Raw genomic sequence first — 18,081 nt, forward strand, 5'->3', positions numbered from 1 at the left:
GAAATGTCATCAAAATTGGCTTTTATCATCTTACGAATATTGCAATAGCACAGTAATTTCCCAGGCAGACACAGGTGAATTAATGCATGCTTTCATTATTGCAATGCTGTCCTTTCTGGTCTGGTCTACCTAAGAAAACTCTAAACCGCAGATCATTCAAAATGCATTCATTAGTTGTCTGTTAGTTTTAGAATAGATTTTATGATTTTTAAAATTGGTTTTCAAATCACTCAGTGGACTAATGCCAAAATGCATTTCAGACATGCTTTATAAATATGCTGTGTTTAGATCCCTCAGGTCCTCTGGCAGTGACGTTTTAGCTCTCCCATGGGCTAGGACAAAGATCTACTGTAGGAGGAGGCAACTTTTAGTGTCTATGGTCCTCACCTCTGGAACAGCCAGCCAAAGGACCCGAGGGCTTCAGAATCTATCATCATTTTTAAATGAAATTTTAAGACACACCTTTTTAGTTTAGCTTTTACTGTACATAGTTTATTTCTCTTTTATTTCACTTATTTTACCTCAGTGCCATTGCCTTTTTATTTTTACCTCACTTTTATTACCTTTATCTAATTTTACATTTATTAATTCTGCTTCATTTTACTTGTTTTTATTACTGCTATTGTTTTTATTGCTAGAATTCCTGTTATTATTGATGGTTCTATTAATTTTTTTTTTACTGTGTTTAGTGTTTCCATGGCTCTTTTATGGATTTTTTAAAATCTTTAAAACGTGAAGCACTTTGCATTGCAATCTTGCATAGAAGGTGCTATATAAATAAACAGTGATTTGATTTCAAGTTGCCCTTTTGACTCATCTGTCCATATTACATTATCCCAAAAGTCTTGGTGATCATCAAGGTGCTTATTTGCAAATGTGAAACAAGCATTGATGTTTCTCTTGGTTAGCAGTGGTTTTTGTCTTGTCGCTCTTTCATGAGTCCCATTTTTGCCCAGTCTTTTTCATATTGTAGAGTAAGGACACAGGCCTTAACTTAGGCAAGAGAGGCCTGTAGTCCTTTGTATGTGCTTCTGGGATCTTTTGTGACTTCCTGGATGAGTTATCTCTGTGCTCTAGAAGAAATTTTGGCAGGCTGGCCACTCCTGGGAAGATTCACCACTGTTTTAAGTGTTCTCCATTTGGAGATAATGACTCTCCCTGTGGTTCAAGTGAGTCCCAGAGCCTTAAAAATTGCTTTGTAACCCTTTCCAGACTGATATATTTCCAGAAACTTTTTTCTCTTCACTTCTGGAATTTCCTGATTGTGGCATAGTGTGCTTGTAGAAACTTTGTGGTGACTACTTTACTCTGATGGCAAGGTTCAATGTAAGTGAGGTTTTGATTCAACAGGGCTGGCTGCAATCAAGCGTTCAATCAGCTGAATCTAATTTTCAATTAAATTTGATTAATTGGCTGACTGAGTAACTAAGGAGGCAATTACTTTTCACAAGGATGCGTGATGTTTTTCATGAAATAAATGTAATAATCTTTTTTTTTAAATGTGTTTTGTGTTTACTGTTTCCCTTAGTCTATCATTACATTTTGTCTAAAGATCTGAAACCATTCAGTGAGACAAATATGAATTAATAGAGGAAATTAGGGGGCAAATATTATTTCATGGCACTGTATAAAAAGACATATATTCTAATACCATAAAAATTCCATAACCTGAATTAGTACAAAAGCTGGGAGTACTACTGCGGATCGGAGAGTGGTGGGGGCCAACCATTTTCCTAACATGCAATTTATGCCACAGTTCCAAGTTTAGTCACAACGTGTACTTAAAGAGTATTTACACAGTAAAATGTCTAGCGTTAATTCAGCTCTAACATTTGGTCCCACTATGACTGTTAGAGTTGAATTAACACGGGACATTTTACATTACATCAAACATTATTCCGTTACACAGCGGATATTTGGACATTCTAATTAAAGTTCGATCAAATATTTCTGACAATGAGAAGAGGTTGGTTTCCCAAAGTTGTGCTAGACATGAACAAGAAATATATAAATATACCAGTGTTGCAGTACTACAGAGAACTGGCAGAGGACTATTAGCCTGACCAGTTGCTTGTCCTGATATTGTGCTTACATTATAGCAACAAACATGTAACATATCCCTTGTGAGAGAATTAGTAGTTTATATAATCTATGTGTCATGTGTACATGTCAGTTGACTTCTTCTCAGAGACCAAAAAACCGCACTTCACAGCTGGGGAACTTAGAAACAATAAAGAAAATGTAAAACTAAGGTGATCATTCATAAACAATATTGACTGTCTGGTAATAATAATATATTCCTTAATATGATATTAATTTTTATAATATAAAATTCTAGATATAAATAGTTCACGATAAATAATCATTGTATTTCTGAATTTAATAGGCTTACAATGTTACATTCATCTGGCAATTACAATAGCCGTGTAATATAAAAAAGCACAAGTCTAACAAACATAAATATTCTGTAGACAGTACATACCACATAATAAGACAGACATAAACACTGGACAATACAGACAATACATGGCAACAGCATTATGGAGAATTCAACATAGTTAATTCATAATTCACAAGAAAGGTCATAATTCATTTGGGTTTTCCTGGTTGACCCGCCCCTTCTCACACATCCTATTTCAAACAGCGGCATTATGATCTTTCTTGTCTGTCCAATCTGGCTGAATTGCTCCTGTTGCAAATTTACAATGAACATGATCTGACCTTACCACCCGTAAATGCTACAATACTTACCCAAAAGGCATCTAGGGTGAAAAATAAAGAAGAGAGGAGGCAATTGGCTGATAGAACAAGCATTTATGAATCGACCTTAAAAAGGCCACTGACTTGTCTCTGCATGCCTGGAGTATCTGACCAAAGTCTTCCCCTGAGGTTCATTTAAAAATATTTTTTTGTGTGGTTTGACACATTAAATAATTTGGTAGACATGTTAAGAACAGTAAGGAATTCTATACTTATTTCATACAGTCCTAGGTGCCATTTAAGATTTTTACACGCTGTCTTTTATAGAAAGTGCGTCTGTTTGTGCAAATGCCAGAAATTACCAATACCTTTGAAAAGTAAAAAATATCTCCCAAGAATAAGTAATGACAACAAGGAACAGATAAACTGAATCGAAATTTCATCAGAAATTAATTGTGTAAACGTTTTTAAAAATTTAAAAAAGGTTAATCGGACAGCTATTTCTTACAGGTGATCACTCCCAGTCAGGGCTACTATTTGTGGTAAGTTCCTTCGTAGCAACCAAGTTGTAAATGTCCATAGGATATGATTGGTCACTCCAAACTGCATGTCACAGCTGCCATCACATAGTATTCTCAAGAAGAAGGTCAACCACTTTGTAGATCATCAGTTAACTCTCCACTGGAATCTTTCATCTCTTTCCATTAAAGTTACAAGAGTAAATACTGCTGTATATGCGAAACTGACTATTTCCTGTGATCACTGCGCACATCAAGAGGTCATTTCTCCCAGAAAAGGGAGAAAAGGGAAAATGACAACTCTTTCCAGAATGTCTGAACGTGTGTAACTGGGCACTGCACAATAGAAAAATCAGTTTATGTAAACATGGTGAGAATTGATCGTTTTGGTCCTATGTGAATTAAAAGTTTATAAAGCTACACACAATATATTGTCAAGGAGGCTGTGTTGCTATCATTAAAGGGATGCCTATGGGCAAAAACGAGACAGGAACATCTTCACCTCGCACAGGGCAGCGACTGGGCATACACACAAAGCCAAACACAGTAATACAGAATGGATGTAGAGACTGTAGGAGCTAGCTGGCTTGCCTGGTCCCAAAGTGGCACCGTTGCAGTGAACTGTGAGTACTGAGCATCAGAAGAAGGGCTGGGCTTTGTGGAGGCATTGTCGGTGTGATGTAAGTGTGCGTGTCAGACCTGGGTCAAGTAAGTATTTGTTTTGGATTCAAATACTTTTCTGTGCTCTCTTGATCTTGCCTGGTGTAATTGAGCCAGCCAATATAACCAGAAGTCAGGGTTTTCACTTTTTGAGAGTATTTCATTGGTTCCAATACACAAGACAAGATCAGTAAAGTGTAGAAAAGTATTTGAATCCAAAACAAATTCGTATTTGACCCAGGTCTGGTGTGTGTGTGCGCGCGTGTGTGTGTATGTGTGTGTGTGTGTGTGTCTACGTTTGGGAGGGTGTGTGGGTGGGGTCAGGCTGGCAGTAGTTTGAGAACATGCGCCCCTCAGTCTTTTACGTCTGGAGCTCCAGGAGGAAGTTTTTATTCTGAGAACGCTCTGCCTCCTCCACAGCACTATGGGCATCTTGCAGGTCCTGCAGGACTTTGAAGAACCTGGCGATACCATCCAACTTCTCCTGACCTGGAAGAGACAAAATACAGGCCTAATCAAGATGGCCGCCATCAACTGCGCACTATTGCACAGCTAGAGCTACATATTTTACTAATGGCAAGCTGGGTGCACAGTTCAGATATGCTTTCTTAGTTAATTAGCCTAATTAATGATAATGCACTCAAAAAATAATCGGAAAAAACACCTCGGAAATTGCGGATCTGTTGAAGGGTTTTAGCACTGTTTTGGTTTTGCTGAAGCACAACAAAATCTTGTAAAGTCAAATAGTGTAAAGTCAACAGAGCACTTTTAACATTAACAAAGTACATATTGTCCCTATTGGACTCTCTTAGAGTAGATCTAACACTGTTAGGGTTGATTTAACACCAATCATTTTATTGTGAAGATGTATTCCGAATAATGCTTTGGCAGCTGTATCTGCAATATGATCAAAAATTTCCCCTGTGATGGTTCAGAAGGAAAGGTCCCCACCTGCCACTGAATCTTTGCCATTGCCTTCTTCAGCTTTGGTCATCTCTAAGTATTTGTCCCTAGAGGAGAAATGTACTTTACATTACATTTATTTGGAAGATGCTTTTATCCAAAGCGACAAACAAAAGTGCATTCTAAAGGTCATTGTAGCAACTACAAAGCACAGGTCCAATAAGGTACAATACTCATTTTGTACAGTTATTCATAGCCAAGAACACATAAAGCCCAGTTCACACAGTTAACATTACTCTGACCTAACCTATGCTAAGTCAAACTAGGGGGCAGTACAAGCTACAACATCAGGACAATGATACAAAGTACAATAAGCGCTGGAATGTAACATGAGTGGCATGAGGAGGTACATGAGTAGCATGAAAGAGTATGCGTAATTCAATAAGAAGAGTGAAAAGGGAAAGGCATACATCAGATTTTAATCAAAATGATTATTAATCAAACCAACTTGTATTCACTGCCTGTGAATCGAATCATTTACCTCATCACTGTTCTGACTCCCAGTAGATGTCGATAAATGAGCTGGGATTCCAAGTCAGGGTCCAGAGGGTCATACCATTCCTGCAGGGTGACTCCATGCCTTGTTTTGTCACATCCTGCATCTGAGTAGAGAAAAGGAGATGTCACAAAATCAGATCTGTGGATCTCCTCCAGCATATGACTGACATGACGCTACATACAGTAAAACAGCGTCACTGGAAACTGCAGTACCGGTTTTGTCCTTTTGGTGGCAGCAACTCCATTTGTCTCCCTTGTAAACCCCTGGGTGATAGGAGTTCATGGTTTCCGTGTTGTGACTGCAGGCTTTCCTTAAGGCTGAAAGCCACTGGTTCAGCTCATTCACACTCTGAAAGAAAGAGAGGCCAGGTCAGTCACTCAGACCCACACCACAGGTTTAATCAGAGCCAAGAGAATGACAGCATCGCATGCTACCACGCTATTATTTTCAAACATCAACAAGGCAGGGATTTTCCCTCCATCCCAAGGTCAGAGCCTGACCTTGCAATCCAAATAGAGGGTTTCCATCTGCCCGCTGTCCTCGCTGGAGATGATCTGCATGACGTTGGCGCTCCCAAAGCTCTTCTCCTCAACCTTCTCCACCGCCCGGATTTTCGGTAGTGAAATGAAGGAGCTCTTCTGCCAATCGAGCACAAACAGCTGCTGAGAACTGCTGACATAGTCAAGCCAATGAGACGTACACTGTCTACGATGCTTCCGGAACGCCGGTTAGAGCTGGCTTTATGGAAGGAAGTGCCCCCCGTGTAAAAGGAGGCCTCTGAAGACGCTCACCTTGGAGTGCTGGGTGCGAGCGTAGGACAGGGTGTCTTTGCTGAGGGTGACATAATACTTCTTAAAGGGCGAGGTCATCAGCATGCACTTGTCTTTGGTCCTGTGGAGCAAGAGGAAGCCTTCCTTCTCCATAGTGCCGCACTGAAGGCTCATCCGTGTCTGGAGGCCCAGGTCTGAAACAAGCCACATAAACAACGAAATGCCACAGCAAAACGCTCTGGTAAAGCTTTTTTTTTAAAAAAAACTGTGATATGTCAATAAAGAAAACACTGATGTGGTCGTTTGTTTTGCTATTTGTAACTTTCTCGTTAGAGAAAATGTATAGTTAAGCTGAAGATTACTGACTTTAAGTTTAGGGTTAAGTACAGAATTTCATATGTGAAAGGTTTGTTCTTTGTTGTTAGTATCTGCTTCTAATGTTGATACAGTAGTTTTGTTTATGTGTCAGCTTTGGTCAATTTTCTTGTCTGCAGACAGCTTTCAGATTGTCTGGATCGAGCTACATGTGCGGTGGAAGAGAGAAGTCACCAGGTTTGGGACGTTGGCTAGGGAGGCAATTATTTTTATTGACATTTTCTGTTGCTCTTCTGTATCTTTGTACTCCTGTACCCTCTGATCTTTTAATAATTAATTAAAAAAACAGTCGATCACAAAAAAAAGCTACACTGATGAGCATAGGAAAAATATATTTTTATCAACTGATCATTAGTTCAACACACATTTTTATGATTTTGATGTCACAACAGTATTCTGAGAGATTAGGGATTCCCAGTGGAAATCAAAACCAAAAAACCCCAGAGACAGTTGGGGCGGGATTTCTTAAAATTACACCATGACCGGAAGAACGGGCCTGCCACAAAAACACCTGTGAATTGACTCACCTTCCTGATCCTCGAAGCTGACCAGCCTGGTGATGAAGTCCTTCAGATGGGTGATGCCCTGAAGGATGACGGGCTGCAGAGGCACCATCCAGGGCTCCTTGGAGCAGCAGGCCAGGGTGTCCAGATTGCCAATGGTTTGGATGGCCTGGGGGGACACAGTCAGAGCTGGGTGAAATTCTGAATTTTAAGCACTTCAATCGCTGAATTTTAAATACTTTAATCCCGTTATCTTGATGTTGTAGCTTGTTGTTATGCCTCCTAATTTGACTTCACATTACTCTCTGACCTACCCCAATGCTTACTGTGTGAACTGGACTTAATGCGTTCATGGCTATGAATAACTATTACATAATGAGTATTGTACCTTGGGACCTGTGTTTTGTAGTTCTTCCAGTGACCTTCGGTATGACCTTATTGTACGTCGCTTTGGATAAAAGCGTCTGCCAAATAAATGTAATGTAACGAAACGTCCGTGATTGTACTTTTTGGCAAAGTGTTTTCACATTTCACAATTCGCAAGAGTGAAACGGATAATGTGCCCGCTGCGTATCTGACGGGACCGTGCGGGGCACAGGGGAGCACCGAGCACCACCCCAAGGGACAGAGGGCTTTGATGAGTGATGATGTGCGAGCTGCAGCGTGAGCGCTCTGTGCCACAGGTACCTTGGCCAGCAGCAGGAGGGTGCGGCTGGTGCGGGCGTCGGCATGCTTTTCTCTGAGGTGGAACAGCTTGGGAGACATGATGGCCGGAGAGATGAAGCGCAGACACAGGAAGCTGGTCACAGCGATGAACTTCACCTTCTGTGGATAAAAGAGAGGAATGGTCCGCCCTTATAGTTTTTATTTAACCACTTTTTCGCAGACATGGAAACGAGACAATGGAGCACACATACAAAGGATAAAAACAGAACAAAAGAACAAAAATAAAGATAACATGGCTAATCTGTGACAAACCTAAGTGGACAAACTATTTAAAGATTTATTTTCTTAGCAAATGTATCTTACATTATTATTATTATTATTATTATTATTATTATTATTATTATTTTTATTATTATTATTTTGTTAGGATTATTATTACGATCACTATTATTATTTTTTAATTTTTTTAAAATTATTATTATTATTATTATTATTATTATTATTATTATATAGCTGAGTATTCAGGGAAGGAAATCAGATTTAAAATGTTATTCAAAATTGCAAAAACAATTTTCCTCCCAGGATGTGAATCAGCAACCAAGCTGCCAGTTCGGCAATCCAATAACCCAGAACAGGCACAGTACCGGGGTTGTGACCAGGCTGGTGAGGTACCTACTGGCAAAAATACAAATACTGGTCTATCATATAATACTATAGCTTAAGGATTAAATTGGTCCACATGTAAAATACTGCATAGATTAGTTGGCAGAAAGCTCCCCAGGCTGCAGGAAGCACAGTATCTCTCTTGTTTTGAAATGAGCCATAATTCTACCAAATTAAACTTGAATAGATGCCTGTATTTAGCATACGTCTTTTGGCAGCTAATACACTGCTGCATCCTCCCTAGCTAAAAGCATGTGTACCTGGGTCTGTATTGAGCACTGTTACTCATGACACCATTAAAAAGACAACTCAATGCAATACAACAGAGGAAAAACATTCCATCAGTTTGTCCCTGGACATACACAATTTTGCAATATCCTGAAACAAGCATGAAAACTAAAAAAAATTCAAAGGTAAAAAAAATGTTTTGCTATTCTATATATTTGTATATGTTGTCTTACTTCTGCCATACTTGAATTCGAGTTCATTTTAGCAACGCAAGTCAGAAGAAATGTACTGTAATGTAATTTGTATTCTATCACTGCGGAAACATAATAGCTTTCCTACACTGAAATATATATTAATATGTCCAAACATCAACAATTTTATTTACTCATTTGTTTGCAGAATGAATAATTCACTGGCCATTCCCCATCTGCATGAGTATACACACAGCGTGTGCACAGAACCGAACAGCACCGAGCGTCTCCTGCCCAGTAATGTATCTGCAAACCAGGCAGCGCCCCCGAGGCACAGACAGTTCAATCAGCGCGTCCGCTGAGCGCAGCCATTCAGCCGCTTCCATTCCCCGAGCAGTCACGAGCCCCAGCGCCATAGAAACAGCAGCCGACCAATGATTTCTCTCCTCTGTACCTTTCCCTCCACCCCCCCCCCACGGCCCGACAGCCTGCTTTAAAGGAGCGCAGCGGGACGGAGGGGCGCCGTTGCCGTACTGACCCGGTACTCCTTGCCAGGGAAGCGCTCTTGGACGCGCTGGTAGAGCTGGCGGAAGGCCTGGCACAGGGCCGCGGGGCAGTAGGCGGCGGACCGGGTGATGGCGTGCAGCAGCTCGGTGAGGTAGGACTGGAGGTGCGAGGCGCTCTGCTGAATCACGTCGGCCTCCGTCTGCGTCCGGTGGAGCCCGGCGCACCTGCGGGGCGGGACAGGAGGCGCTCGGGTGAAGGGCTGAGGGCCACGCCCTCGTGCGGCGCAGCCCGTGTGAGAGACGGGCATCTGGCGCAGGAGACCAGCGCAAGGCCTCGCACCCGGACTGCCTGGCGCAAAATACGCACTGGCAATCTGTTCATTGGGTTTAACAGACCCATCTGCTGGCAAATATCTGCCTGAATTCAGCCAACATGAACGCACGCCATCATCTGTAATGCTGAAATAAACACAGGCTCAAACAAAGAGCAAGATTCTCAGGGAGCAAAGCCATAAAGTACAAAGTAAAATGATGTTAAAAAACACCATAAAATAGCAAACTGCAAAATCATCCATTAACAATGGGAAATAAATCACGATACAATTGCAGTGCCCTGTATTATTCAGTATGCAATTCTCATGAGTGTGCATACAAAAGCCAATCGATGAGAAAGCTGATCCACAACAGAAAACGAAGAAATGAATCTGTGCGATGCAGAAAACGTTAGAGGCCTGGCTTGTTCATGCAGGTCAGTTCTCACCCTGCCTCCTTCAGCTCCACCTTGTTGGGGTCCAGCTCAACGTACTTCTTCTCCTCAAAGATACGGTTAATGGTGGGAGCGAGAAGCCTGTGAAGGTACTGCATACCTGCCACCTGCGGGAGGACAGAAGGGGGAGGGGAGTGACAGTCACTCGATTACCTTGAACCGTGGGAAAAGCAGCATTACACTTGCACTCACAGTCACAGAAGAAACTAGACACAAAGGGAAAGACTTGCCTTTAAAAAGGACTCCATGGATTTGGATGCCAGGGAGTTGCTACGGAAGAGAGTGTTGGGCTCACCTGAAAGACAAAGTGAAAAGAACTGAAGGCAGATGGGGCCTAGTCCCAGGGTACAAGCAGCACACCACACCAACTGCCGCGGAGAACCGCTCCCCAAGTCAACATGCAGTCTAAAGGATACAGTACATTCAGCTTCATTTCAGTGCACATAACACAGTTTCAAAAGGATCTTTGGTGACTCACTGGTCTTGTCCAGCTCCAGCTTGAACAGGACGTCCAGGAACTCCTTCACCAATCCCTGGCCCAGGAAGAGCTTGACGAGGTTCGTGGCCACCTCCTGTCGGCTTTCGGCCGTAGTGGTCTCGTCAATTAGCATCATTAGGTCTGGCCAGTTACCCTAAAACAACGGCGTCCACTCTGATCACTGACAAGTTAATCACATTACGGAGACATGCTGCTGAACAGAAAATCACTCGCTGCATTTCTCACATAATTTCATGAACCGTTTTAATGTAATTTCATGGTCAAAAGAACAGCGCCAGTTATATAATGCAAGAAATTAGCCAACCAAATCTGATTGGAATGTTAAATCCAGACAGTACACACAAAATTAATGATGTTAAATACCATGTCTGTCCAATCAGCACTAGATTTCTTTTTAAAATACTTTCTCCCCTTTTTCTCCCCAATTAGAAATGCCCAATCATATACATATACCAGTGCACATTGCTCATAGCTCCACTATTAATTCAGGCGAGAGCAGAAAAGCACATTTTGCATCCAAAGCTTGTAACCCCACTCCGTGGCCCCATTGCCATGCATGTTGGTCTCGCATATATCAGAGTAATTATGGGTCTGATGATGTCGCTTCATGCACAGCTCAACAGGCAGAGTTGCGGGTTCCCAATTGGTCAGCAGGGGTCGATAATGTTCAACGAGATGGGAAAATAACCTGAAATCCTCCCATCCCTGTAAATTCTGGAGCCTAATGTGCGTGGCCATGCAGGACTGGCACTGGTATCGTCCAGTCCGCGGGTCCCATCCAGGCACCGAACACAGCTTTAATAGGACAAGCCACCCAACAGCCCAGGGTGTGAATTATTTTGAGTAAGCTTATTGAGTGCTGATTGGCCAGACCCAGCCTAAGAGGACTCTGGGTAATAACCAAGACGAGCCTCGCTCACGTTGAGACAGGTGCCCACGGACTGGCACAGCAGCTCCACGAGCGGCCGGTAGTGGCCCGATGGCAGAACGGTCTCGTCGCGGAGTCTGAGCTGCAGCCGCAGGGATCCCAGGGTGCCCCTGAAACAGAACAGGTACCCTCAGACCCCAGTCCCCACAGTGTGGGCTCCAGCACCATGAAAACCCCACACAAGCATTCAGGAAGCGCTGCAACAGAACAGGTACCCTCAGACCCCAGTCCCCACAGTGTGAGCACCAGCACCATGAAAACCCCACACAAGCATTCAGGAAGCTCTCCCCTTTGTACAGCCATCAAAACGCAAGAACACCATTCTACCGTATGGTGTAACATGTACTGTATATTAGAACAGTGAAACATGTTCCCATTATAATTTTATTGTATTTAGCATCACCTGACCACACTATCACTACCTGACTGGGTTATCAGTGGGATGAGAATGAATTCTTAATAAATCCTAATTATTAAAATACAGTTGAAATAAAAAGACCTTTTTGGCAAGGTAGGCAGATGTGTCCATGCCATACACCCAAACAAAGCTCACAAGGACCTCACAAAATCCATTACCAACCCAACAAGGTAACGGTTCAGTTTTTCTCAAATTTCTCCATCTTTACCAGACAGGCACATCACAATTAAACAACAGACTGGACAATGTGGGTTTGGCCTTCAATAAACACAGTGGAAGTTGTGGTCATGTGACTATCTCTTCAGATGACGTGGCAAAGGGAACTTCTCCCTCGAGACACAGCAGCGGGTGCGTCACGCGCGATGAGCCGCTCGAGGCCAACCGAGGTCAACAAACCAAAGTCCGCGGTAAGCTGGATAAGTCCACCAGAGTCATGCTGCACAGCGCCCAAAGTCCGGGGGAACTTCCTTATAAGCGCTCGAGAAACTGGAACGAGCACAGCGAGGGCGATTCAGTTTCAGTTCAAAGACGAGGGGGTGGTGAGCAGCGAGCAGGCGAGCAGCAATAGCCGGTGGTTAACCGGCAGGAGGTAAAGAACGCGCACGCCAAAGGTTAAACCTTTCAGTCCATTTTTTAAGGCTGGAGAGGCGCTAGCCGCTGCCCTGTGGAACGGCTCTTACGGCTCGGCGAGGGCTGCACTTACGAGTGGGCGGCGCTCAGAACACACCGTTTTCCCCCTGACCAGGGCCCCCAAATAACCGGCCGCTAGCCAGCAGGGTGGCAGATCGAGGATGTCAAAAATCCCAGCAGAGAGAAGATGGAGGTGTAAAAAAAGAGACAGAGACAAAACAAACAGCAACAGCTCGACTCATTCACGGAGAGGAAAGAGGATCGCTCCAGAGAGAAAGGGATTATGCCAGCTTAATCCGGGAATATTTTCCTGGTTAATCACAGCCATCCGTGTGGGGAAATGGGTGTCCTTTACACAATGGCTCATTTCACACCCCCACCCCCCCACCCGGGAAAAGACACAACCACCACCAAACCATTTGATTTCCCTGAAGCATTCTGTTCAAGGGCTTAATGACAGTTACATCATGGATGTGGACAGAATCCCGTTATTTCTTGCACAGAGAGTAAACGTGCGCTGGAGTAATCCTTTGTTGTGGGACTGGCTTTGACATTTTCATTTCTGCCCTATTTTTACACGGGGAAGAAAAAAAAGAGAGGCAGGGGGAGGAGGTTTGCAGACTGATGTGCTTTGATGATGTTGAGCTTTCAAAACAAAGTGAAGACAAAATCATTAAAGGCCTATAGTGAATCATTTATGACAAGGGGAAGAATGCATCAGAATACATCAGAATCAGTGCCACAATCTGTGACAAGCTATACTACAATTACTTTTAAACAAATAGTAAATAATAGTATAACGGTTAAATAAATAACAGTTTTCACCAGTAAATAATACACATGCATGTAGATTGTACATACACATTTTATACATGTATGTACATTCTCTACTTTTCCTCTCAAATGGCAGCACCACATTAACTCTGTGAGCTATACTTGGAACTGCTTGTGTGTGTGTGTGTGTGTGTGTGTGTGTGTGAATGAGGCTTTAAATCTGATTTAATATAAAAGCTGTCCAGAGCAGTGATTTCTAGCCAAGAAAAGAAGGCCAGTTTCTCTTAATCATACAATCACAGGGATTTCATCCAGTGTAAGCTCTAAATATAATACACCAGCCGTTGCCTGCTGATATGATTATGGAAAATTCCTCTTTCTCCTGCTCTTCTTCTCAAGCTTATTTTAAGCCTTTTTATATACAATTATCGCACACTACCAAGCTCTCCACCCAAGAGCGAGTGCGTGACTTAGTGAGAGAGTGAAGCAGTGATTGGCAGCAAAGGTGGGGGAGTCATATTTGCATCTATAGCCCAAGATTATGTGACTAACACACACTGCGTGACCTTTCCACATTGGTTCTCAAGGTAATGTTCTTTTACAGAATAAACTTAAGTATTATTAATGGAAAAAAGGTGACTTATGTAAGAAAAAGGCGATGCTTTGTTGACACAGAATGCAAAGAATGCATAAGAAAACGCTTTCTCCGAAGTACTTTATTGATTCACTTTCCTTTCATGCATCTCCACTTACATAAACTGATTAATTAGTGCATAACATTTGTAATAGATTGAGCTGTCAAGCAGTGCCCTTACACACTTATGAGCGTGTAAGATTCAACAAGGTTCACTGTGGCACTGGTGTGATTTTACTAGTGTAACTGCAGGTTCAACTGTTGGTGTAAGTACACTATATGACCAAAAGTATCTGGACACCCCTTGGTCTGGGGCTGTTTTTAATGGTTTGGGCTAGGTCCCTTACTTCCAGTGAAGGCAAATCTTAATGATACAGCACACAATCACATTCTAGATGATTTTGTGTTTCCCCAACAGTTTGGGGAAGGCCCTTTCCTGTTTCAGCATGACAATGCCCCTGGGCACACAGCAAGGTCCATATATAAATTATTTTGTGGAGAATGATGTGGAAGAACTTGACTGGCCTACGGAGAGCCCTGACCTCAACCCCATCCAGCACCTTTGGGATCAACTGGAAAGCCAACTGTGAACCAGGCCTAACCACCCAATGAGTGCCCGACCTCACTGATGCTCTTCTGGTTGAATGGAAGCGAATCCCTGCAAAGACTTCCCAGAAGAGAAAAGGTTTTTATAGCAGCAAAGGGTGAACCAACTCTGTATTAATGGCCATAATTTTAGATGAATGTTTGATGTCAGGTGTCCACAAACCTTTGGCCATGTAGTGTACCTTACCTGAACTGCTACAGTAAATATCTTCCAGTGACGCATAAAAACTATGCTAAACTTTACATCAACCCAGATCAGGGTGTTTGCTGACGAAACAAACAGTATAATATAGGTAACGTGGTTCACATCTATCCCCTAAAGCAATTTCAAAAGGCTGGTTGTACACCACCAATGTTATATTGCTGCTTTGCAGCTAACTTACTGTTAGAGGACTTCACTTCAATCCCATCCCACTCACCCTCACTCACCACTCGACACTAATCCCCCCATTCCCCGAGTGCCCACACTGCTCAATGATCTCTTGTGCAAGGGGGGAGGAGAAAAAAAACAAGGATTTCAGGGATAGGATTATGCTGTGGCTTCCTGTTGGCACATGGAAGGGCTCAGTCACACAGACCTATGCGCAACCCCACAGGAAGTGGGACGGACAACTCTCCCTCCACGGCCCTCTCTGGCCCCTCCAGCTCCAGTAACTGAAGAGAAGATTAACCCTCTAATCTTCTGACGTCGCCCCCGCTGCTTTCTCATTTAAAGCATGCAGCTCGCAAATCCTTACAATATCACAACAATAATTTAAGGACTTGGTGCAATCTCCACAGGCATGATGTAGCATAGTTACATACTGCGCTCTGTTACAATCAACAGAACACGGCATGCTATAATTAACTAGGAAGATGCAAGGCTTGTGAGTGACTGGTATGTTCTGCAGTGCCAAGAGCAGCAATGGTGACTGTAAGATGACTCACTCATACTGGCTGTGTTTGGGTTTCTCTGGGCCCAGGCGGAACCAGCCCTCTTCCTGCTGTTCCGACTGCAGCCTGTTGATGTTGAACAAAACCTGAAAGAAGGGAAAAGATCATCCATGTCATCAGAAAGATACTGTAGTCATCTGCGTAAGATCAAGTCTGAAAGGGGTGTAAGCAAGTCAAAAGCGGCTCATTGACCATGACAGCATCAATGAGAAAAAAAGAAGAGGAAATCCCAAAACTCATGCTATACAATATCATTTTACAGTTACTTTTTATCCCTTTTTTTTGGCTTTTGACAAATTTAAAATGCAGCCATTATCTGTAAGCTCACTGCAACACTGTAATATTCTGTGTAAATTCAGGAAAGCACAGACCAGCACACGTGCTATCTGAAGCGAGTGTAGCTAGCTGCCTGTTCTGTTTACTCTGTAGTCTATCGGCTGTAACTGCACAGTTAGAGGTCTGCACTTCTCATGCTGCTCAGTGCAGCAGACTGACTGAGCGGAGCGACCTGTGGACTTCCACCAGCTGCGGATTGCATTAGCACAGGCAGGATTCCATTCTGGACCACGGGATGCAGTACTGCACCAAGGACTAGTGATCTAGATTTAGTAAAACATGCTCTAAACCTGAAAGCTTTCACGCATACCACGACAGCTGTTATGCTTCCTTGATGGGCACATGACGAAGCTCAGTTCCTCACCTTTCCCAGGAAGTCGTTTTTACTGACCAGGTCCCAGTCCCACACCTCCACGGTCAGAGGGGCGTCGCTGGGCAGCTCGTCCAGTTCAAACTCAAAGCTTTCGTTCCAGCGAGGATAGCAGGACTTCTTTACAACCTGCTCAAAACATACAGATAGGAAGCCTCAGCCTCTGGACTGGCATTGGCTTACAATCCACAGAGTAAAATGTCCAGTGTTAATTCAACTCCTAACAGTTTATGTAAGTCCACTGACCATAGCGGACTCATATAATCTCTGTAAACACTTTAACACTGAACATTTTACAGTGTACAAAGGGCTAATGGCAGAACAGCCTTACCGCACTCTCCTGAGTTTTGCCGTTGTAGCGTACTCTGACAAAGGGGTCTGATGCTCCATTGCGGTCCTTTTTGGCCAGATCTCTGTAGTACAAACCAACAAAATGCACACAGGTAAGTCAACGACAAAAAGAAGAGTCAACACAGACAGCGTACTTAAATGGTGAATTATGCAGTGTTCAGGCAAGTTTTGACACAGACAGACTTTCTTTGATCACTGTACCGCACGCGTCAGAGCCATTTAAGAACTGGCGAGAGTCTTTGTGTTCCTTGGGGTTGACGACATGTCTGAAGCTACAGCAGCAGCCGCGACGAGCCTTTCGCCACAGACCCACAGCCGCCGGGCTCTCCCCGGGAGCCAGCGTAAGACAAAAAGGAAGCGTCACCAGGCCGCTTCCCGTGCCGCTGCTGCTCACAAGTGGCATTTCCCGGGAGACTGCAAGAGCTCTGCGCGCGTGACGTATCGGCCAGCCCCCCCGGGCCTCCCCTCCCCGGCGCTCCGCCAACAGCGCCCGGCCCGAGGGGACGCAACCCCACGCACGAGATGTGAGGTAGGCGGGAGGGGGGGGCCCTGTGGGCCAGGTGAGGAGAGCAGGGAGGAGGCCACAGATGTTAGAGAGGGGGGGGCTGTGGGTAAGGTGAGGAGAGCAGGGAGGAGGCCACAGATGTGAGAGAGGGGGGGGCTGTGGGTAAGGTGAGGAGAGCAGGGAGGAGGCCACAGATGTGAGGGGGGGGGGGCTGTGGGTAAGGTGAGGAGATCAGGGAGGAGGCCACTGATGTGAGGGGGGAGGGGGGGGGCTGTGGGCAAGGTGAGGAGAGCAGGGAGGAGGCCACTGATGTGGGGGGGGGGGGGTGCTGTGGGCAAGGTGAGGAGGGCGGGGAGGAGGCCACTGATGTGAGGGAGACACATGCGCTCCAGCTCCCACAGTTACACGATGCCCGAGGAAAGCTGGATAAGTCCAGATGCTGCAGCAGATGGGCTCTAAATACCCAGTACAGATGATGCCTGCCTGCATCATGACTGGAATGGGCTCCATACAAAAGTCACAAGCATGCACCTACCGCTCCTCTGTGGCTTAATTATATTCAGCGTTGATTTTAATGGAATGAAAATGTCCAGCAGCCGGGAACATAGAAAACTGGATGGGCTGGCAAAAAGGTGCAGCTGGGAACATAGAAAACTGGATGGGCTAGCACAAAAGGTGCAGCCGGGAACATAGAAAACTGGATGGGCTAGCACAAAAAGGCTCTTGTGTGTTCAGTGCAACATTCGCTACATGAGGGGGCTCACCTGGCCTCAAAGACATGGCAGCGCAGAGCTCTGGGGACATCGCCGTCCCCCTGCACAGAGATCTGGAGGTGGATCTCCCCCTGCACCTCCTCATCAGGGTCAATTTCCGTCAGATTCACCCACCCATCTATCCCTGGGAACACACACAAGGCACAGAAGCGCATGTGTACACAGACTGAGCAGACAATGGCAGGCAAAATAATGACTGTGTATACAGGAGGGCACACCATCTGAACAATGCTTTTTTACTTGAATCATTTCCTGCCTTGGACAAGGATATAAATCTGGAGGAAGAGGAAAACAGGATAGTACTGCTTGTCACAGC

The 18,081-nt window shown here is 44.2% G+C and overlaps 1 protein-coding gene across 1 annotated transcript in view; it reads right to left on the reverse strand.

Moving 5' to 3' along the window:
* Window positions 1-1,596: 1,596 nt before the first annotated feature.
* The window catches only part of rasa4 (RAS p21 protein activator 4), a 31,073-nt gene continuing 14,588 nt past the window's right edge, over window positions 1,597-18,081 (reverse strand). Inside the window, exons 5-21 of the mRNA XM_064352159.1 lie at window positions 17,757-17,889; window positions 16,468-16,549; window positions 16,131-16,265; window positions 15,425-15,516; window positions 11,428-11,545; window positions 10,487-10,640; window positions 10,239-10,303; window positions 10,003-10,115; window positions 9,275-9,467; window positions 7,676-7,813; window positions 7,013-7,157; window positions 6,132-6,304; window positions 5,841-5,978; window positions 5,553-5,688; window positions 5,323-5,443; window positions 4,830-4,888; window positions 1,597-4,367 (exon numbers count right to left, since the gene is read on the reverse strand). Of these exons, the coding sequence (XP_064208229.1) occupies window positions 4,240-4,367; window positions 4,830-4,888; window positions 5,323-5,443; window positions 5,553-5,688; window positions 5,841-5,978; window positions 6,132-6,304; window positions 7,013-7,157; window positions 7,676-7,813; window positions 9,275-9,467; window positions 10,003-10,115; window positions 10,239-10,303; window positions 10,487-10,640; window positions 11,428-11,545; window positions 15,425-15,516; window positions 16,131-16,265; window positions 16,468-16,549; window positions 17,757-17,889 (2,123 nt within the window). The 3' untranslated portion in view covers window positions 1,597-4,239. The remainder of the gene's footprint in view (window positions 4,368-4,829; window positions 4,889-5,322; window positions 5,444-5,552; window positions 5,689-5,840; window positions 5,979-6,131; window positions 6,305-7,012; window positions 7,158-7,675; window positions 7,814-9,274; window positions 9,468-10,002; window positions 10,116-10,238; window positions 10,304-10,486; window positions 10,641-11,427; window positions 11,546-15,424; window positions 15,517-16,130; window positions 16,266-16,467; window positions 16,550-17,756; window positions 17,890-18,081) is intronic.

The sequence above is a fragment of the Anguilla rostrata genome, chromosome 9, assembly GCF_018555375.3.
Source record: "Anguilla rostrata isolate EN2019 chromosome 9, ASM1855537v3, whole genome shotgun sequence".
Taxonomy (NCBI): domain Eukaryota; kingdom Metazoa; phylum Chordata; class Actinopteri; order Anguilliformes; family Anguillidae; genus Anguilla; species Anguilla rostrata.